At 43.5% G+C, this 22,121-nt stretch overlaps 1 protein-coding gene across 4 annotated transcripts; it reads left to right on the top strand.

Annotated features, from left to right (window-relative positions):
• Positions 1-3,650: 3,650 nt before the first annotated feature.
• efemp1 (EGF containing fibulin extracellular matrix protein 1) lies at positions 3,651-20,997 on the top strand. Of its 4 annotated transcripts, none has more exons than XM_083988425.1 (11): positions 3,651-3,886; positions 4,525-4,628; positions 4,775-4,820; positions 5,007-5,294; positions 15,617-15,739; positions 15,847-15,966; positions 16,808-16,927; positions 17,220-17,339; positions 18,182-18,308; positions 18,398-18,590; positions 19,007-20,997. In XM_083988425.1, exons 2-11 carry the CDS (start codon positions 4,548-4,550, stop codon positions 19,166-19,168), a joined length of 1,380 nt encoding a protein of 459 aa, XP_083844551.1. In that variant the 5' UTR covers positions 3,651-3,886; positions 4,525-4,547; the 3' UTR covers positions 19,169-20,997. The 4 variants fall into 4 exon arrangements, with proteins under 4 accessions (XP_083844551.1, XP_083844550.1, XP_083844553.1 ...); XM_083988424.1 differs by having other exon boundaries at positions 18,398-18,596; XM_083988427.1 differs by having other exon boundaries at positions 3,658-3,876.
• The last annotated feature ends 1,124 nt before the right edge of the window (positions 20,998-22,121 follow it).

Here is a 22,121-nt window from a genome sequence, read left to right as displayed (position 1 = left end):
TCAACAATGGGAGGCACGTGCCTTGGCCGTGTCACCATGGTAACACAAGACCTTTTTGGAACCGTGGGGGGGGGAGCAGGGTCAAAGCTTGGTCTTTATCCTGATCTGTGTTAACCATCTGCTGCCAATTGACTCTTGTAGATATAACACATACCCACCACAGAACGGTGAGTAAGTGTAAGAGATGGGGCACGAGGCGGGAGTCCCTGGGCCGACTGGGTAATCTCTGCAGGCAACTGTGATGGTGCTTTATTTTCTCACAATCACCTGGAGAGATTCTGCAGTTTGTCTAACATACCTTAAAAAATGTAAATATAACCGTAAAACTAATAATCTCCATTCTTTCATCTAACTATAACAAAACTCCAAACCACAGAGGCTTCGTCACCATGTCATTATTCATCCTGTGTTTTGCTGCGACATAGGAGGCCCAGTTGTTTACCAAAGCTTGTCTCAAAACTGCCTCCCCACCTGAAACGGTGATCAAAGAGGATTTCATACTCTAGCTTAAGGTAATGATCATTGCACAAGGAAAAAGAAGTGTTGCCATGTGACAGTTTTGCTTAATCTTTTTATGCCTGACTGTTACAAGTCAAAACAGTTAGTGATTGGTTAAAAGAAGAAAAGGGGAAGATTATTGTATTACAGTCCTGAATAAGGGCCAACAGGTGCAGTCCACCTGGAAGACAATGCATTTCACACTTTATACTTTGTCTCTTTGATGCTGTGCAAGCTGCACACTCACCACAGAAACACGACCTCCCTGATCCATCCTGCCATCCCTCAGCAAAACTCCTACATAGACAAAATATCTCTCTCCAGATTCAGTGTAAAGTAATATTTGGCACACAAGCATTTTGTTTCTCATTAGCCCCACCAATCCTCCTGTCTCTTGCCCGAGTTCTTTCTCCCCTTTTACCCCTCCTCCTCCTCTGATTTTCCTACCTCATCCCCTTCTCCTTGTGTTCTGCTGTGTTTTGGTGAAATCTCAGCTGGCAACTGTGAGTCGTTCACTAGCTGCTCTCACAATGGCCTCTGGGATTATGCTAAACACAGCGCCTCGGCTGCTCTCCCCATCGACCGGCGTCAGCGACGCCCTTTGGAGCACACAGGAAAGAGATGGAGGGCTCTCAATGAAGATGTCACTGCAATTACACAAGCGCGTTTCACAGACACCCTCTCTGTCTGCTCTTCCTCCTCTCGTATCCCCCTTCCCCACTTTTTAAAATTTCTTTTCGACAGTCTTTTGAAGTGCAGCCTCATCTCTTGCAGCTCTTTCATAATGCATGCCCATTTTGAATTTGCATGAATTCACTTTCCAGATGCTTCTGCTGCCATCTTGACTTACAATGATGTGTACTGTACAGTATTGGCTATTGTATCATGGTAGTATGAAAAGAATAATAATGGCTTTTTATGAGTTTGAGTTATTTCTGCATCGTCCCTCTCACCATTAGAAGATATTGCAGAAGGACCGAAATGTTCTGTAACCAGCTTTTATTGCCCCTGCAGTGACGCTGGGGCGGAGAAGAGTTCTCTGATGTGGATGATACTGCATCAGGAACTGATTGGCCGATGCTCAATTGCCAACAGTACCTGATGCATTGCCTTCAGCATCGAAAGAAACGTCACAACAGACTGAAAAATGCACTAAACAAGTGTATTAAATATACGAGTTTTAGATTTGTATTCCTGCTTCCAGGACTGTGAAACAGTAATAATAAACAGATACTCATCAATCACTTTACACACTTGCCACAGGGTTACCACAGAATCCAAATGTGTGTGTGTACGTATTTTAGTATTTTAGAGACCGTTGTGACCTGGGGGGTTAGGCTGTAATGATCATGGAGATATTGTAAAGCTCAAAGCAGTACTAAAGTTAAGCTGTGGTCCAATCCATCAACCTGACACTCAAAAATATGTTTATACTATCTGGTGTCTTATACCCCCCCCCCCCCCCACACACACACACACACACACACACACACATACACACACACACACACACACACACACACACACACACACACACACACACACACCCGTCCATTATGTCCAAACAGGACACTTGGGTCATTTGAGGTCATATGTTGGTGTGGGTTGTTTTTTTTCCCTGCTTAAAGCATCTTTGCAGAGATGTCCAAATGCACTGTATGTGTTAGACCAGTGCATTTGTCGCATCAATGTGAGAAGGATCATCTGCTCTGACTTCAGTAACGTTGGGTGCGGAGACTTTCTCACACCTAGAGATGCACCCAGGGGACACACCCACCTCAGCCTCGCCTGGATTTGCAGCACCGACTGTCTCATTTGGTTCCACTGAGAAATGGGACCGATGGGAATGTTCTCTCATCCTCTTTTTCATTACTCTTGGATTAAATCTACTATTAATCTCTAAAAACTGTCTCATAACAGGTTTGATTACTCAAGTGCTTTATCTAAATGGTTCTGCCTTTATTGTCCGTGTGTTAAATCGCCTGCCAAGTAAAATAAACTTTTAATGAAGAGTAAAGCCTTTTGCACACTTATTTTGTGGATCACCCACTATTTACTTGCATATTCTTTGGTTTATTCCTAAATCATATGTTGTATTGGCTGATTGAGTCATCACATGAGTAGACAACATCTCTATGGTGCAGGACAATAACTTGGCCCCTAAGTGTGAATTAGTTTAATCTGGTGAACTCATTCTGATTACAAGTCAAACACTGACAACTAGGATTAAACAGTGGATCTCTGGAATCCTGGAAGCAAAGACTCGACTTTTTGCCAAGAAAAGTTTGAGTTTGACTCTGCACCTACGGGTTATGGCACCACACAGAATTGAGCTCCAATCCTCTGTCATCCACACCCTGTGAGGAAAGGTCAGCATTAAATGAGAAGGTGCCAAGTCCATGTCTATCCGCTCATATCAGCAAGCTTTTGGCACATGTACATGAGCGCGCGCACACACACACACACACTGACACACACAAACACAATCACTTGCTGTCTCTTCACCCATGGGAAATCCAGGAAGCCATGCCAATTCCAGCAGATGTTCCTGAAGCGCAGGCATCTTGTAAACACCATGAAATGTATTAGAGGCTAATGTAGTGGTTGTTGACGGAGGTCTTCAACACATGAGTTGACTTCACCACCTGCTGCACACACACAATGCACATGTACATACTGTACATTACATACACAAGCAGTAAGGTCTCCCAGCTTGTCGGGGTCACCATGTTGCAACCCCAAAACTTAAGAATGGAAATAGAAATTTAAGACTGAAAAGAGGATTTACAGCAAATAGGGAACTTTTTAAATGCTCCAAACCAAGTATGATATGTCACAATATCACATCTTGGTTCCAAAATAATAAAGAAAAGTTTACAGCATGAGATGAAAGTAAAGATACATGATTTTTTTTTTTTATATAATAAAAAAAAGGCTATTTATGTCGTTTTCTCATTATTATAAATAGGCTACAGCAGTGGAATCAGTATTAACTTTTCTAATGAGATTTATATTTTCTGGTGATGATACCCTTTTTTTTTGCTGACTGCTCATCAGTCTATAGAGGGAGCCACTGTGGTCTGCTGATCGCTCATGAACCCCGGTGAGAGACAAACCCGGAGCTCAACCTGCCCGGTACACCGCCCCCAGCATGTCATACAGTACGAACCGCATGTTCATCACAAGTGCTGCTTGCTTCCACTCACTCGGCAGCAACCACCTCGCATCCACTGCACCGTCTGCAGGATAAAGGAGGAGAAAAAAGAAGAAGAAGAACAAGAAGGAGACCAGCCTGCTGCTTCGATCTGCAACCGAACATAACACGTTTTTTTTTTTCCTCCTCCTTCAGCCGGCGCCAGGAGAGCTGGAGATCCGCAGGTAATTGCAGGTAGGTCTCCAAGGCAGCACAGGATGGCAAAGCTACTGCTGTGATCAGATAACAGTGAAAACAATACTCAGGAGAGATTTGGAGAGAGAAAAAATAAAAACTCTGCAGTAGCACTTGTTTCTCATACTGTTCGCTTGTTTCAGGGAATTGTCCGGTAACAAGTGTCAATGGGGCTGTGTGGATGAACGGGACGCAATCAGATTTGAAGCGATTGGGGGGTGGCTTGTTATGTTGGACATGTATTGTGCAAATAAACTTTTAATCAACACGAGCACTGCATGGCTGATTAACTCGTTCATTTTCCCCCCCTGACACTGACTGACACTCTTGGACATGTTTACGCACGATCTTTACGCGTATTACGCACTAAATCCTTTTGGAGAAAAACAGCAGAAAAACACTTGAAGTTGAAGTCGCAGATTTAGCTGGGGCGGTGCCAACATAAACATCACGCCAGCAGCGGGAGACGTTGGGACTCGTTAAGCAATGCCATCAGTGATGTAATAACTGGTATTAAAACTTGTAGGCTTGTCAAGCAAAAAAAAAAAAAAAGAAGAGGAGAGGAGAGGAGAGGAGAGGAGAGAAAAAAAATGATCTTGCACGCTTTATCCAGTTGGTTCCTCCACATCTCGTTACAGTGCTCCTCCGACGTTTGGCCGACATGCTGGGGATCTGCGTGTGTCTGTGTGCGGTTTTCACGCATGTCCTCTCTCAGGAGCCCGAGGAGCCCATCTCCTACACAGTGAGTAAAAAAAAAAAATGTAATACCTGATAGTGGCGTTTTGTGGTCTTCCATGTTTGAGATGCTGCATCTGGGCTGATGTTTTTACTCATCATCTGCTCTGTGCTGTGTATCATCTCATGGTGGTCATTGTTGTGTGTCCTCAGTGCACAGAAGGCTATGAGTATGACAGAGCCAGAGAGCAGTGCAGAGGTGAGAAATGACACATCTCCTTCAATGTCAAGCTTGGGTTATTACCCCTGAGCAGCCTTTTTTTTTGCTTAATGTGTTTACATCTCTCATAAATCTGTATCTATTCTCTGAATGTATATGTTGTTAGAATAATACAGAAGTGCAGAAAATGCCTCATCTAATGCCTTCCTCTCCTCCTTGTGTCAGACATCGACGAGTGTGCCTTGTTAGCTGATGCCTGCAAAGGAGGGATGCAGTGTATCAACCACTTCGGTGGATACCTCTGCCTCCCTAAGAGTGCCGTCATCTACATTAGTCAGGAGGGGGGCGAGCAGGTGCCGTTGCCGGCGGACCCGGGCCCCCCTGTCCCTGCCGTCCCGCCGAGCCAGCCTCAGCCCGTCCCCGTGTACCCCAGCGGCCCCCGAGGCCCCAGGCCCGGCTGGACCATCACCTGTTCGCCTGGATTTACTGCAGATGAGCAGAACGTCTGCAGAGGTGAGATCAAGCTGCCTGTGGGGTTAGAGCTTTTTTTTGTTTTTTTGTTCAGCTGTAAGATCATATGAAGTACCATCAAAGTACTTTGAAAACTAGCCTTTCATTTTTTTTTTTTTACTGCTTCACATCAACACAGACAGCTCTTCTTATCTCAGCAAGAGGTGCTGACAAGCTCCTCAGGAGAGAAATTGGACTCAGAGAGGGGACCACAAAGTATGATCTACAAGTGCATGGATGGCAGCCACACTCTCACATTTTTAAAAATCTTCCACAATATCAAAGATGAGCCGTCTGGCCCTCATGAAAAAGCAGATGACAACTTGAGATTACAGATTGGCATTCAGGCTGGCACAATTCAGTGCTGATAGTGAGAGGTGTTTTTAATCTCCTGAATATCAGTGGTGTGCTTTTGTTGGCCTGGAGGAATGTGTCTGACCTACGTAGGTATTTCATAATTACTCACTAACGACTTTAGAGGCTCAATAAGCAGGAGCTCCAGAGGTGAGCTGTTCATCCATCTGTCTGACAGCCATCAACGGCTAAACCATGCATAGTCGCCAGATGTGTTGCAAGCTTCTCGCTTTTTCTCTCTGTGATGTCATGTTTTTTAAACTCTCTGGTAGCCCACAGTGTGATGTTTTTGGCCAGAGTTCACCTTATGAAATTTTTTTTTACAGTGTATACATATAGTTCTTGTTTTGGGTTTTACCTCAGGGGCAAATGAAGAAGGTTTTATAATGCTGTCTCAAGCTCTGTGCTCACATACAGCCTTTAGACCTACAGTACAGTAAATATTCCCTCGGCCTTGACAGTCAGAATCAGAATAAACTTAATTGTCGTTGTGCATGTACAACAAAACTTAGTCTGGCAGCTCTCTACAAAAATGATAAAATCTCAAAAAAAAAAAACAACAGGCTTGTGATTTCAGTAGCTGCTCAGCACTATGTGGGTGTGATCCTGTGCTTGAGCGAGACTCTTTGATCCTCTGAAATGGGGAGTGGTTTAAAGATTCATTCTTTGTCTCGCTAACACACACACATTCACACTCACGCACACACACACACTCACATTCACACACAATGGTGGCCAGATGTTCATAGCTGCACCTGAGGGACAGGCATCCTCTTTACATCTTTTAGTCATTGTGAGAGAGATCAAGGAGGGTAAAATGTGGACTGTTTTTTTAGAGTCAGCTCTCTGAATGTAATGTGAGGTGGAGTGTGTTACCATGCCGTACATGTGTCTGGTGGTTTAAGAATCATGTGGTGACTGAGGCTTGCGGTCGCACAGCTCCGGTGAAAGTAACAAATTTGATTTTACACCTGGGGGCAAAGATTTGTGTGAGGTGTTTTATGTGTTTCTCTGAATTGGAACCCAATTAGGTTTTATTAGAGTGTAAAACATGGCAGCATATCAGCTAAAGTAACCACATAAGCGAGCTGGCATAGGTATAATACTTAGTCATTTACTGGTGTGCTGTTCCAGTGCAGGGGCTAAACAAAGATAGGCTGTTGCTGTCAGTGTTATTGCTTTGAAAAGACTGGAGGGCTTTAACTGGAAGGCATCTCATGTCGTTATGTGGGTGTATATTTCTGTTGGTGGAGTGATATAATCTTTGTTTACATCATTCTCCGGTTTCTCTGTCATTACCTTTAACTTTCTACAATGTGCCAATTGTTCTTGGACGCAGAATTGTCGTTCCTTTTTCTTTTTTCTTGTTGTTCCACAGTGGCTGTTTTGTACGGCTACGTATCTTGCAAAGCGAAGGAATTCCCATTAGCTTTCAATGGAGGGGAAACCTCAGTGTATCAAATAGCGCTTACATCAGGCTCCTTTTCCTGCAAACTCACCACTCTGTGGAGGAAACACAGGGTGCAGAGTCAGGTAGGGCAAAGGGGAAGATGAAAGGCTGACACTGACTAAATAACCGCAGAAGTGCCGGAGCACTGACCGAGCCGGGACGTACCAACGTCATGGGTTGTTCTGCTGCTGAGCCGCTCTGGTGATTTACTGCTGAGTGTGTGGCAGTAATAGTAGAGAGATCAGCTAAATGCTCGGCAAAAAGCAAAGCCAATTTTCCAAAGCACAACTTAAATTGTAAAAAAAAAAAAAAAGTTTCTAAAAACAAAATAGCTTCTCTTAAGTGCGCTATTCTCTATGCTGATTAAAAGTGAAACAAACCACAAATTACATAATACACTTCACTGGTATTTTTCCTTTTAAATGCAACTTTAATATTCATTCCCATGTGCATAACTATTGCAAATGGGCAATAAAGCCTTTGGCCCCGAGTGTGAACCCGAGCCTAAGTGTGTGTTGTTGTAGTGCTACATAAGGGGAAGCTGGCTCTTCTACTCCAGCCCGGGCCACACAGAGAAAACTATGAACCTTTACTGTAAGTGTGACAGTTTAATGATGCCCCGCATTTCCATGACCCCCACCACCCTCCACCCTCCACCCCACCTCCAAACATACATACACATACTTGCTGTGTTGAGCGGCGGGAGATGCCTACAAGTGGCTTGTTGTACTCATGTGTGCGGGTATTCTCTCGCGCGTATTTTCATCCGAGGTGAGATCACTTCCTCTCAGAAATTGAGGTTGTCCGTCAAAACCGGTCAAGATCAGTCATTAAATCCGTTGAAAAGCGGAGAGCAGTTGCTTTATGATTCTCATTTACAGTTGAACACTGTTCGAGAGCACACCCTCTCGTTTTTTTTTTTTTTTTTTAGAAATGCTAACTTAGCTGTGCTCTCAGTGGGTTCAGGCAATGGCATGTAACGTTGGTCAAAAGAGAATGATAAATATCACGTTCTTCACTCTGGCTTTACTTGTTCTCCTCATGAGTCTTGAGTTTACATACTTTACCTTCTGCCTATTTATTTTTCATCTCTAAATTAGACACTCATGCGCTGCAGTATGGGACATGAAAAGACATGCCACTCCTGTTTACCTGTCTGGTTTCCTGAGGTCATGTAGGCCGCATTACCACCTACATGCCTGACTAATTTCAGCTACGTCTGGACTCTCTTCACCTGCAGTGGCTGGAAATCTTTCCTAAGTATGTTCTATTAAGGCCTGTTAAGCCCTCTGTGACAGAGAACTTGTGTACTTTTCCGAACAAGGCCGAGTGCATGCAATAACATTTTTCCATGCAGATGCAATGCACTTGGGAGGAATATCTTTGGAATGTCAGTGGTGGTTGTTTTTTCCGTTTGTTCCCATCTTTTGTGATGGTAGGAATTACTCACCACCTTGACAGATAAGCATCGGATCGATCTGCGAGGAGCAGGAATGCAGAGAGCAGAACAAGCGCGGAGAAAGAGAGAAGGAGAGAGAGAGACAGGGAGAGAGACCGTTGGTTTGGAAAGCACGACGTGACGCTGCCAACAGGCTTCATGATTTGACCTTTACAGTTTGAACTTTTACGGCTCCACTTGCTGTCGTCTCATCCTGACATTTGCATTTGAAGGAACGAGCCGTGGAGACCGGTCTTTGGTGTTCCGCAGCCAATCTAAGAGGAGGATACACAGAGAGCGATAACAGTTTTTCAGGAAATTCCTTCAGATGTTATCCTGCTCGTGTTTGTTTCTCCTCAACTTCCATCAAAGATAAGCAACACAGATTTAGGAAATCTGTGCCGAAGACTTCAACGCTGAGGTGAACGCGATACAGATTACACAGGATGTTGAATTAAAACATTCTGCGATCGTTGTGTTGCTCGAGGGAGAGGAAGTGGGATCAAACAGAAAGCCTCTGCTTAATGAAAACTGACCCACTTTATGCAGGGGGACTTAAACACAACACACCTGAGGCACACCTTTGTGCCATGTTGAACCCTCCTATTACCAGCTAAGCTTCTTCTTCCACCTGTTCTCGGGCTGATGTGTCGTATACGCCACCATCCTGGTGCCCTATGATTTTACTGTCCAGTTCGTTGCACCTGTTTCACTGCAGCTTCAGCTCTAACAACCACTGTTTCATCTCGGAGCCTGTGAAGTGTAGATGTGATACAGTCAGGGCAGCGTGCATTGGTCAGTGTGCAGATCACACAGTCAGGTTGTTGTTGAAATGCAAGATTTAGATGTGCTCTTTTATATTCTTCATGAACACAAGTTTTTTTTGCGGCAAAAGTATGAACATTTCCAACAGGTTAATCAATATTCTATGTTTAGTCTTTTGATTTTATTTAGTTTAGCATGTTAGCATGCAAACATACTAATCATAGAAGTTGTGAGCATTTTAGCATGCTGACGTTAGCATTTTATTCAATGCACAATTGCACCTAAGTCCAGCCTCATGGAGCCACTTCTGTTATTATATAGCTGAATCTATTTGATAGCTTAATATTATATATCATATATAAGTTATTAAACCAGAGTGCTATAACATAAGCTGTCCACTAGAGAGCACAAGTTTTTTTTTTAACTATAAAAAAAAGTCCTGCTTAATAACTACATTTCGTGAATCTTTGTCAAACACTTTCAGTTATGTTTTGTGTTAGCGTTAAAGAGAACGTAATATTGGCCCTACACATTCATCAGCATCTATCTCAGAAATACAGTACTGGTCATGTTTGAAAGTCAGTAACTCGTGAATCAACATTGCTGAGATTTCTGGCTTTCAAAACTCACTTTCCACTTGTAAACTGTGCCAGAACCAAGAGGATGTTGCAACTCCTCAGTCAAAAAAGAAAAAAAGAAAAAAGAAAGAAAGAAAGAATCAAATTTTCTATCTCTCTCTTTTAATTACTGGATATATTTTGACATCTGCGTCACTATAGCAACATGTTTTTGAGTCTCTTGATTTTTTTTTTTTTTTTTTTTTTTAGAAACCAAGGAATCAGGGTAAAACAACTACAACTGAAACCTTAGCAATAACACCCTGTAACAAAACCCAACACATTACATGAGAAATAAATCTGAGTGTCTCTCTCTTGGCCTGTGCCGTCTTGCTGTTATTGCTTGTGGTTTTTGCTGCTGGCTCCTCTACTTGCCATCGTCGATGTGATGGCAGAGAGGAGCAAGTGGGAAGCAGCTTTGCCGTTGCCTCCTCTTGTGTAAGTGCTCAGTGTTGTTGTTAGTATTCTCCCAGAGGTCGGTGCCTGTCCAACGGCCAGCTGCTTCCTCCTCTGATGTGCTTACATGTGTTGATCTTTCCGTTTACCTCATGATGGAAAGGGACACAGGGCTGCTATAAATCACTATTGCGCTCAGCTGGGTGACACACATGCGATCGCACAATTCGCGTTTCTCACCCTCTTTCTCTTTCTCCTGATTCTTGTTATAGCGCAGGGATATTTTGACCATACTTTCAAGGCGTCCGTGTTTACAGCTTTCATTCCTTCCATGCCACAAATTTTCTATGAAGGCTGTAAATAGCTACAGCCTGACTATCAGCAGGTCGGATGGGCAGAGTGATTGATCTTCTTCACGTTGAATAGCAGGAGGGTTGCTCTGCTTTGCCACCACTTCTTTTCTCTTTTTTTTTCTAAGCTTTTTTTCAGAGTAACAGGAAGGATTATTATCTGTCGGGAATGTAGCTGGCACACTGGACGGATTTTCAAGAACGTCAAGACTTTGCCCGACCTTTAGAAGAGTGTGGAACAAACTCACAAATCAGTTAGTAAGTGTCAACATGACTAAAAACTCCTGTTCCTCCTGAACAATGAGGGCGATGAGTGGGGAATCTTGGGAGTGGTGCAAATAGCCAGGCGCATGGAAATATTTCATGCCCTAATACGGATGGAAATACGCTGAATATAAAGTTTGAGCGTCTTGAATTCTTTGATTTCTTATCTGCTTTGTGTTTGGACTTGCATTGAAAGGGGAAACACCACCACTCCCATTTGTCCCGAGGTCGTGTTCAAGCCAACGATGGGCTTGCGTTTCACACTGTATTGCAGGGAGAATGAATACACAAATGACATAACATGCACCGCACAGTGTTTGTTTGCCAGGAGCGGTGATATTAAGGTGTTTGAGGTTAAGCGAAAACCTAACGCTCGGGGGCTGTTGTATGACAAGCTGATAAATTTGACACTGTGAAATTTTATGGGCTATTAACATTGCACATCTTGCCCCCTGCTTTCCCAAAGATTGAATTATCCAATAATCAGAGGGAAACAGAGATGCAGTCCAACAGCAGGATGACTCCAACTGTTCTTTGGAACAGCTCCTGCTTTCCATTGCAGTGGTTCAGTGAAAACAAGACTAAATGCTCTCAAGTGATAATTACAACAAGCCCTATCATGTCAGGATAAATCTGGAGCAAATAACACATTGTTCTGAAATCAGGCCAAATCATTTTTTAAGTCCCCATTTCAGGCAGACATGTTTGTTTTTTTCATTTAGATCCACACGCTACCACACATAACACACGCACATCAACCACACATGTCTTCATAGTGTATGACTAAACATTAGCTCTGCAGAAAAGGCCATTTAATGTTCAAGCTCCTCAAACAGGACCTCTGATTCACACACACACACACACACACACACACACACACACACACACACACACACACACACACACACACACACACACACACACACACACACACACACACACACACACACACACCACTAGTCCGAACACACACACTCACATTCTTTGAGCTGCCGCCATCCCCGTTACTCCCCCAGCTCCCGCAAGGCATTTAGAATTAATCTCCCTGAAAAGCAAGGAGTTTTTAACTCTGACATCACATATGCATACACGGTTGTAAATCTAACTTCAAATCTGAAAGAGCCCTCTTTTTTTTGTTTTTTTTGTTTAAAAAATAAAAGCCCCCACCCTTCTTGCTCTCATTCTTCCCTCCCACATCTTCCACTCTTCTGCTGGACAGCCTTATCTCTCCCTGTGACGTTACAGCAGGCTTGCTCTTAGAGGAAACTTGTTAAATAAATTTTTTTGGAGGGGGGGAGAAAAAGAAAATTGACCTAATAGAACAGTCACTTCTCCTCGCATGCAACACATCATCACATGTGATGGCTTGTTGCAGTAAAAATCTGTTTTCCTGTGTAAACTATATGAACTGTACTGCATGTGAGTCAGAGCCAGCTAGCATGGGATGCCCTCCCAACCCCTCCTCCATATACACCCACAAACCCACTTCTGCACACACACACACACTTTTGTGTAACTTTGCATTGGCAGCTTCTTAAAGGTTTAGCGACAAAGTAACAGTTACCGCAAGATATTCCCATGAATGAACTTCTTGGACCGCGTTCAGCACATATGCTTTTATTTAGAGCTCTCCGGGCGCTCTTGAAGGGAGTGAGGATGACTCTTTTCTGTACACCGAACTTCTTGGGAAGCATCGCTGCATTCAAACAATTTACAGTTGTGTGCAGTTGCCTCTCTTTCTCCAACAGTTCATGGTTTCTCCACCTTAGGTAGGAGAGTGTGGGAGCATGATCCGCAGCCTGCAGATATCTGCCCCTGTGCCTTAATGATTCACAGTCTCCCTGGTCGCCAAGACTGTGGCATAAATGTTGTCAGACTCGTGCCAGGTAATTCAAACTCATTCCAGGTCCACCTGATTTCACTCTGGTTGGCAACGATGGTCTTAAAAAAGCGAGCTAATGTCGCTAAAAGGATTTGATTGGTAGTCCAAGTCCTGAAGCCATATGTGGACCCCCCCTTTGGCGTCTGCTTTTTTGTCCTGAATTTATTCTGAACAGAGTGGAGTGGTGCCAGCTGTAATCTGTCAGATTCTGCTGCCTGTCTGAGCTTTGCACTAATCCTGTCCAGGAACATAAAAGCTTAAATCAATGAATTGTCCACTGTGACCTTCCTGTCTCCAACAGGAAGATCTGTTCGAACTTTGGTCATCCTCAAACATTTATTTCAACTGCCAGGCAAAAATGTCAACAAGTCCAAATATGTGAACTCCCAATGAGCAAATGTTAACAAACCAAGATGCTAAAGCATTGGCGAAGTCACCAAAATTTACGGTTGACTTGACGGGCATCATACTTTTGTTGTCAGTTTCTTGGCAGTGTGACAGCATCGATAGACAAGACCTTATTTTATCAAGAGCCTCAGACTTGTGCTGTCTGAATGTGCAGCCAGAAGGCAGGGCATTTCCAGTCTCAATGAATCACCAAATATCTCCAGGAAGTAGGTGTGACTGTGAATCACTGGGGCTTGATCCCGGCTTCTTACTCTTGCCGTCTCCTGTCTTGTTTGTTGACATCCCTGCAGATATTTTAATGTACTATACAGATATGTGTTTACTCAATTTCATATACCATACCCACCCAGACAGGCGTAACCCTAACCTCAAATCATCCAAAGTTAAACATCTCAGGCGAGGTATCTTCTGACCTAAGAGGCTGGATCTGGATGCTGCAGGTGACAGAAACGCTCTAATGCTTCATGTCTTGAAGCCGTTGGGCTGGTGCAAGTGTGTCAGTACATGCCTGCAGTGTGATCTTGCTGTGATCTGAGCATTTCAATTCTCGCTGCTGGTTCCCGATGCACTTTCCCACATCGCTTTTCAAGCCACATCAGAGCGTAGATTCTCAAGGACAACGCGGCTTTTAACTTTGTCCTTTACAAAGCGGTTCAGTGGGCGACAAGCCCTCGTCTTGGCATTCCTCCCTCTATGTAATTCGCACCTGTTGTCTCTCAGGTGCACCTTTAGATAAGCCCAGGTTTTGTCCCTAATGTACTGAGCTCATCTTATCACCGCGCCCCCTCAGAGTTGAGCCTCTTTCCTTTCTTTCCTTTAAGGTTTGAGGACAACTCACCTTCTGTCTGACTTTTGTTTCACGTGCTCTTCCGCAGTAAGTCGAGCCAATTTCCCACTGGACGGTGGAGGTTGTGGGACTCTCTAATAGGACATAAAGGCACTCAGAGAAGGGTTGATCATCATGAATCATCAATCAAAGATATCTATGCTCATTTTAATAGTTGGATCATCCATTTCACATGTGTTAGTGTTTTTTAATAGGGGCTCCGTCATTGTGTTACAGTTGGTCTCAGGTGCATTGAATCTAAACCCTGCAGGAGGGATAACACCAGCATATCTGTCATGTCAGCAGTGTGTGTTACAGAGGGACCGAGTGCAGCTGCATGTTCTCCAGTCGTCCTCCAGTCAGTTTCTTCTGATTACTGTTGCACACGTGTCAAATCACAATGCAGTAATAGTAACCCCTCCTTTCCTGCATGTGTGTGTGTGTGTGGTAGTGAGGATAACTGTCTGTCATGCTCTTTAACTGATGCCCACTGGCTGTCTGCATATGATGGTTTTATGTCAGACCACCCAGGAGGACTGCTGGTGGCCCCACAGGGATGAGAGTATACAGTATGGGTGTATTAGTAGTGCATGTGTGTTGGTGGAGGGGGTGGGGTGGGGGGGTGGGGGTCATAGAAGTTCAGAGAAAAAAAAATCAAGCAAGATGGAGCCTTATAGCATGAAAAAAAACATTTTTAAAAGGCTGTGGCTCCAAACAAACCAAAATTGAGAACTTGTTTGCAGGAGAATCTTTCCACTGATGTGTCATCATGTGTTCAAACCCCAGACTGGAGGAAGAAAAAAAAAGAAAAACACTTGTTCAAACATTGATACACTGGTGATTGTATGTACAGACTAACTCATTTTAAACAATTTGGCCAGGCTTTAAGATTTCTGCTGATAATCATGTTCACCATTAACTGAAAAGCTGTGTAGATGTTTTATTTTTTGTTGCTTCATCCTGGTTTGAATTGGTTTATAGAAATGTAGCATCTTTCTGGCCAGAGCGTTGTGTTTTTAAGCTTCTTATACTAACATCAAACTGCTCCTTATCGTGTTATGTAACTTCCTAATGATGGGTGAGAGATGGAAAACCCAATGCGTTTGGATCTGTGTGCTTTTTGGCCCAATGGATGTCTGTTGAGAGAGAGAGCGAGGTGTTACGGTCGAAAGCACATGACTTATCAGTTGAGCTCTTTCTCCTTCTCTCTCTCTCTCTCATACACACACACACACACACACCCACACATTTACACACACAAACACAAACTTCCCCCTTCAAAAAGCTGTCCTGTTAGCAGAAGATATGATCTGTGTTTTCCCCTTCACCCGGAGCTGCTGAATAAAAGCCTTCTTTATTTAATCGCCTGCTCTCTGTGTGAACATGTGTGAGTTTGCCCCACGTGTGTGATGTGATGGTCCCAGTGATCACAAAACAGCTCACACATCACAGACCACAGACTGCATACAGTCCAGACATGTCGCTCTGCTTTGTCTGCCATATGTTCCTGCATACAGTCGACGTTCAGTCCGTGTAGCTTCCTCTCATCGGGTCCTTGTGTGTCGTTTGTTGCAGACATAGACGAATGTGCGACAAGTAGACACTCATGCGGCCCTGAACAGACGTGCTACAACACCAGAGGCTCCTACAGCTGCCAGTGTCCTCCAGGCTACCAGAGGAGCGGAGACCGCTGTGTAGGTGAGTCGTTGTCAACTGCAGATGCAAAACACACACCAAATACCGCCGCCTATATCTCCATAGTATTCCCCTGTTACATGTATGATGTGTTTGTGTTATCCCGGCAGACAGAGACGAGTGCGCCCTGACCCACTACTGCATGCACAGATGTGTGAACACGCAGGGCTCGTACTACTGCAAGTGCAACACGGGTCACAAGTTGGCCAGCAACAACCACAGCTGTGTTGGTAAGTCGCCGAAAGTCATGTGTACTCATGTGTGAGTGTGTGTGTGTGTGTGTGTGCGTGTTTTAGCATTGAATTATAAAAACATTTTGCTTCAGTGCGTTGTTATTCACAGGCAGGCTATCAGACATTTCATGTTGGAGCAGATATCCACCCAATCTACCCAGTTGTCAGGCTGACTTTTTGATATTTTTGGATACCTGTTGCAACTTGCACACTCAATGCAAATGAAAAGTGTGTATAATGATTATTATTATGATGATTTTTTAAATTAATATTTCACTGTCTTATTTTGCTTTGCTATAAATATAAGTAGAGCAAAACCACCGCACACCAGGTCAACAGAGAATTCAATGTACACAATACAAGATGAAACATAATAACAAGTAAACAGCACTAATAAACAGGGGGATGGAAAGGGGTGCAGCAGAGGATGTCAGCTCAGGTTAAGCTTGTCGACACTTGGTGTGTTTCTCTCATTTCTCAAGTTTTCTCAGGATACAGATATTTTGAGGTCAGGAATGGCTTTAACAAAACAAATGGTGCACAAGCTGTTGCTTTGAATGCCTGGAGGCTCAGAGCTATCATGAGATTGACCGTGCAACCTGAACCCACAGAGCAAATCTCCCGCTGAAGTCAAAGGAAGTTATTGAAGAGGTCGTGCCGTGATAGAGAGCTGTTTATCTCTGAAACTGAATTTAGAAATCCATGAAAACCCATGACCCCAGCTACAGTATGCTGAGACATGTGTGTGTTTGTGGTTTTATGCTGAGTGTGTGTGTGTGTACTGATGTGTTATGATCCTTATCACACTGTACATGTAAAACAACTGCTTTTGTTCCAGATGTGAATGAGTGTGATGTGGAGAGTCCCTGTCAGCACCACTGCTACAACCTGATTGGCTCCTTCCTCTGCCAGTGTGACCAGGGCTACGAGCTGGCACAGGACATGGTCTCCTGCCAAGGTCTGTCTATCTGTCTATCTATCTATCTATCTATCTATCTATCTATCTATCTATCTATCTATCTATCTATCTATCTATCTATCTATCTATCTATCTATCTATCTATCTATCTATCTATCTATCTATCTATCTATCTATCTATCTATCTATCTATCATCTATCTATCTATCATCTATCTATCTATCTATCTATCTATCTATCTATCTATCTATCTATCTATCTATCTATCTATCTTTTTTCAACATGCGCTGCCCTCATTCACTGTGTATGTGGTTGTGTGTGTTTTGTACAGATATCGATGAATGCAGTTTCTCCAGCTACATGTGTCAGTACCAGTGTGTCAACAGCCCAGGAAGTTACTCCTGTGAGTGTCCAGATGGATATCAGCTCCAGGGGAACAGGTTGTGTCAAGGTACTGCTGGCCTCTTCTTCTTCCATTAGTCTTTATTTTTTTAATCCCTTCTTAGTTTATTTATTTATCTATCTTACCCTCCTCTGTGTTTTCACACACAACAAACTTCCCAAAGCGAGTCCTTTCCTTCTCTCTCCCTTCCTGCCCTCCCTGGGAAACTCGATCGTCCCCGCTATCATCCTCTATTCTACCTCTTGAGCAGGAACGAAACTCGCCCTGAACCGGTGCTGTCATCGAAAGAATGCAGAGGTTAGGCAACACAAACACAGCAACTTAGCTGTTGCCCCGTTGAGCCACCTCTGTGAATTTATATGCATGATGTTGGTTTCTTGAAGTGGATTTATTTGAAGCCCCGGCGTTCTCCCAGAGGGTGAGCTGTTATTTTTTCCTCTCCCCCTCGGTCAGGTGCAGGCTTAATAGGGGGAGCCATGAATCCGGCCTGTTGTGTCAGGGGGACCTTTTGGTGATGAATCCAGGTTGCTGTGCCAGAAATAGCCCTGTGGTTTGAGGCACGTTTGATGGGGCTATTTTCATGGTGCTGCAGGGAACGAGCTGCAGTCAGGCCCGCGTGGGGTTGCATCAGGGGCTTCCCTCTTGTGTTCCCTTGCATCTTCCAGGCTGCTGGAAGTTCAGCTACAACCCTAAAATACCATTCCCAAATTGTACATGTTCTGAACTTTGACTGTGTTTTCACAGCTCAGTTTCATGAAGCGTGTAGAGTTTGTGTGTGTGTGTTTTGGAAGAGGGGGATACAAGTATTGTCATCCAGCTATTTTTGACTATTCAGTACTTTTCTCTCTCTCTCTTTCTCTCTCTCTCTCTGTCACTCCGCCAATCACAAGACATAAATGAATGTGAGACGGGGACCCATAACTGCCAAGAAGATGAAATGTGTTGGAACTATTACGGAGGCTTCCGCTGCTATCCCAGAAACCCCTGCGAGGCGCCCTATGCCAAAACCTCCGAAAAGTCAGTAAACATCATCCGTTTATTTTTTTATTTCACTATCATCAGTTGATTTTATTACAGAGATTGTCATAATTCTGGTGTGTTTGCAGTCGCTGTATCTGCCGCTCTCAGGCTGAGTGCCAGGGTCTCCCACCATCGATCGTATACAAATACATGAGCATCCAGGCCGACCGGACCGTGCCAGCGGACATCTTCCAGATCCAGGCCACCAACATCTACGCCAACACACACAATCTCTTCAGGATCAAAGCTGGGAATGAGGGAGGAGAATTTTTCCTGAGGGTAAGTGTAAGTGTGAATTTTTGTTTTCCCTCTGAGAAGCTGTGGGACAGCGATAATCAGCAGATTAAATGCTAAACATTTTGACACTGTTATTGTGTTGACAATTAGCCAGGCTGAGAGTTTGTTGACATATGCCACCTGTAACACAGTAGTTACAGTTATGCTGCATTCACAAAATATTATCTAACACTAAAAGTCAACACCCATGCTAGCACAAACCCACAATTACCCACTGTGGGCCCTGTGCAGGCTAATGTCATCACGCAAACAAACTCAGAGTCAGAAGGCTAACATATTGATGTCCAGCATGTATAACGTTAAAAGATTTATTTAAAAAGAAAAAAAAATCTGTAATTGTGCGCTGTCGGATTAACGAAATCTTCTTTTTTTAAATTGTTTTCTATTTCTTTTTGCAGCCATCCAGCAACGTTAGCGCCATGCTGGTGCTAACCAAGCCCCTGTCGGGCCCTAAGGAGTACATTGTGGACCTGGAGATGATCACTCACCATCTGAACATGAACTACCGCTCCAGCTCACTGCTGCGGCTCACAATCATAGTCGGGCCCTACGCTTTCTGAGCACGCAAATTCCCAGCAGCCCACATAACGTCTGGTTCAGCAAACATAGCAGTGCAGCACAGCAGATGCCTGTATCAGCATAAAATACTGATCATTTTCATACAATACATGCATACAACATATAACGTAGGCTGTCACCGACTCATACTGTACAGCAGCACAGCAGTTGCAATAAGCTTGCTCAAGACAACACAAGTCCATGCTGTAACCACATGTGACCACTGGGCGTCTTTTTCTCTCAAGGTGCTGGGAGGCATTGTGTGACCAAAAAGTTTCAAGTGCCCACCGCTATCAGGCACTGTGTTTCAACAACTGCACTTAAAAACTAAAACCCTTTTCATTGTTAAAGTTGAAACATTTCGGACTCTTAAGTGCCTGAAGCGGACATGAGAAGAAAAAAAAAAAAAAGCTCTATGCAGCACTTTCACCTGCAGTGGCTGTTTGCTACTACTGTACTAAAAACAATAGGGAGCAGAACAGTGGCACTCAGGAAAAGAGGCCTAGTGGACACACATCCGAACTGTGATCAATCTTTGATGCAGCTGGATCTACATTTATCACTTTGTACAAACCACAGCTGCTTGCAATAACCAGTTTGTGCACCAGTGAAGCACTCTTGTTGTGAGAAAGAGAGGGAAAAAAAATAAATCATATTTTCTATATTAATGTACATGACAAATACCCGGTATGAGCATCTTTTGATATTTAAAAAGTAATTTGTAAATCACAGCTTTTGTTGATACATGTTGTTAGGGGTTAGTACTGCTGCGCCACGCTATCCGTGCAAGTTTCTGTATAATTTTACTCATGAGTAATAATTTCCAGAGAAGTCCAGAACAGTTCAGAAGTGTAAAGGGAGGGAATTTGCCTGTGAGTTGAGAGTCTGCTTAACTTTGTATGACAACAAGCTTCATGCTCATAGACTATACCCACAGGAGTTAAGTCGTGTATATACCTAGGTAACAAATCTGTGTGTGTGTGTGTGTGTGTGTGTTTGTGTGTGTGTGTGCCTGGCTTTGTTTTGCATGCATGCGAGTGAAAGTGTGAAACACAGAGGGAGAGAAAGGGAAAGAGTGAGAAAGAGCTTGTTCTCTGCCCCGGGTTTAGTGGATGTGGTTGAGCTGTTTATGCGTTTCTTTGATGCCATCCTAACAGCCCTCGGTCACAGAGGCAATAACAGAGATTTTTGAACTCGACAAACACGCACAGGAAATGACGGCTTTCACAACACGCCTCGGCCAATTGACCGCTCATTGGTGCCACGGCGATTCTCCTGAGGAACATCTGGGCTTTCTAATGTCGGTCCCAGTCAAGAAGTCACACTGGCACCAGGCTGGCTTGCGTGATAAAGATAATTACAGTGCTTTTGCTGCGTATAGCTGGTTCATGTGTGAAACAGGGGATTATTAAAGTGTTAATACAGTGCCACCCCACCACACTTTTTTTTTATTTTTTTTTGGCAGAATGAGAAATCTTTCACTACCTGCTTTGCCTTTTCGTGACTCCATGTGTCTGCTCTGGCTTATTGCTGAAACACTGTACACTGTAGACACACTGCACTGAAAACCACATGAAAACCAACATGTTGTCACTACTCTGTAAGTGTAGAAAGTTATCCATCTTCGCCTTTAAAGTCTTTCATGTGGTTTCAGCAGTGATCATGCCATAGTGCCTTAGAGGTATAAACTCAAAAGAAATGTAACACTAATCAGTCATGCTGTCAAGACTCTTAATCATTGAACTTGCCTTAATGTTTTTTCTCTTCTATTTAAAATATATTTTGTCATATGTATCTTATATTGATTGTAATCTGAAGAGCAAAAGTTATATTGAACATGTTGAATAAAATCTGATGGATAAACGGGGCTAGGTGTTTGTTTCCTATATGCACAAGAGCAGAGAAACCGTGGAAATGTGTGAGAAGTGGTCGTAAGAAATGTTGTTCTGCACTGTGAACAAGATCTGACTTCACATACAGTGTAATGGAAAATGCAGTGGTTGTGTGAAATGCTCCACTGCTCTTCTCATGCTTTTGGGAAAACGTGAGGATGATTTCATCTGAATCTAACAATGATAAATTCAGTGAACATGATGCTCTAGCCATCATATCTATCTTATTTAAAGGGATCCGGGGGGAATATAATAACAGTATGTTCAGTCAATGTGTGCTGAGGGACAAATGTGAAGCCTGCACACACACACAATGTATTTAGATCTGAAATTGGTTGGGAGTGGTTTTATGGTAAGTTGTTACTCAATCATTCTGCTGTCTAGAGCTTTAGTCAGAGCAGCGCTGGGACGTGTAAGATGATACATGATGTGTCATTGTTCCCCTAACCCCATCTTCAGCTCCCCGCTCATTGGAGCCGTGTTTTTGCTGTCCGTGCATGATTCAACCCCCAGGAGAAAACATTGCTCACCCACTTTTTCTGTGACGCAACCGTGCGCTGAACTTCTTCAAGAGCGCTAACGTTTCCAGGTCCTGGTTCCTGATTAATATTCCACTCAGGGTAACGGTGAAGATAATTAACTTTATCTCCCTGCATATAGCTTAGACGTTCCATTAATCACTGTGAGATTTATTAAACAGATCAAAGGCCGAGTTCCTGGCCCAAGATCACAGAAAAGAGGGAGAAACCCTGAAAGTTCAGTAAGTTGGATGTTTGTTACCCTCTGTCATCTCCTTGCTACAGTATCCCAGTGATGCAATAATATAATCTAAACTCGTTGGAGTTCAAATTTTTGTGCACTGTTCCACTAAAAAGTCATCCATCCCAACTGACTGTCAAACTCCAAAGGCAACTGGGTGTAACAGCAGTCAGTGATGGTTAGCTCATCATCAGAATACTTTCTACTACTGTTAAGTATCTGAAGGCCAGATTCTTTGCTTTGGTTTGGGAAGAAATACAGTAACAAGTACCTACTGTATCAGATACATTACAAACAGGACCCT

This window comes from Trachurus trachurus (genome assembly GCF_905171665.1).
Source record: "Trachurus trachurus genome assembly, chromosome: 15".
NCBI lineage: Eukaryota > Metazoa > Chordata > Actinopteri > Carangiformes > Carangidae > Trachurus > Trachurus trachurus.
The sequence above is the reverse complement of the archived record's forward strand: the minus strand, read 5'-3'. Positions and strand labels throughout refer to the sequence as shown.

Excerpts from the sequence above, each read along its gene's own strand:
- efemp1 (XM_083988424.1), top strand. The coding sequence starts at position 4,548 with ATGCTGGGGATCTGCGTGTGTCTGTGTGCGGTTTTCACGCATGTCCTC. Across the intron at positions 4,629-4,774 it reads AGGAGCCCATCTCCTACACA|TGCACAGAAGGCTATGAGTA; the intron begins GTGAGTAAAAAA and ends GTGTGTCCTCAG. Across the intron at positions 18,309-18,397 it reads TATGCCAAAACCTCCGAAAA|TCGCTGTATCTGCCGCTCTC; the intron begins GTCAGTAAACAT and ends GTGTGTTTGCAG.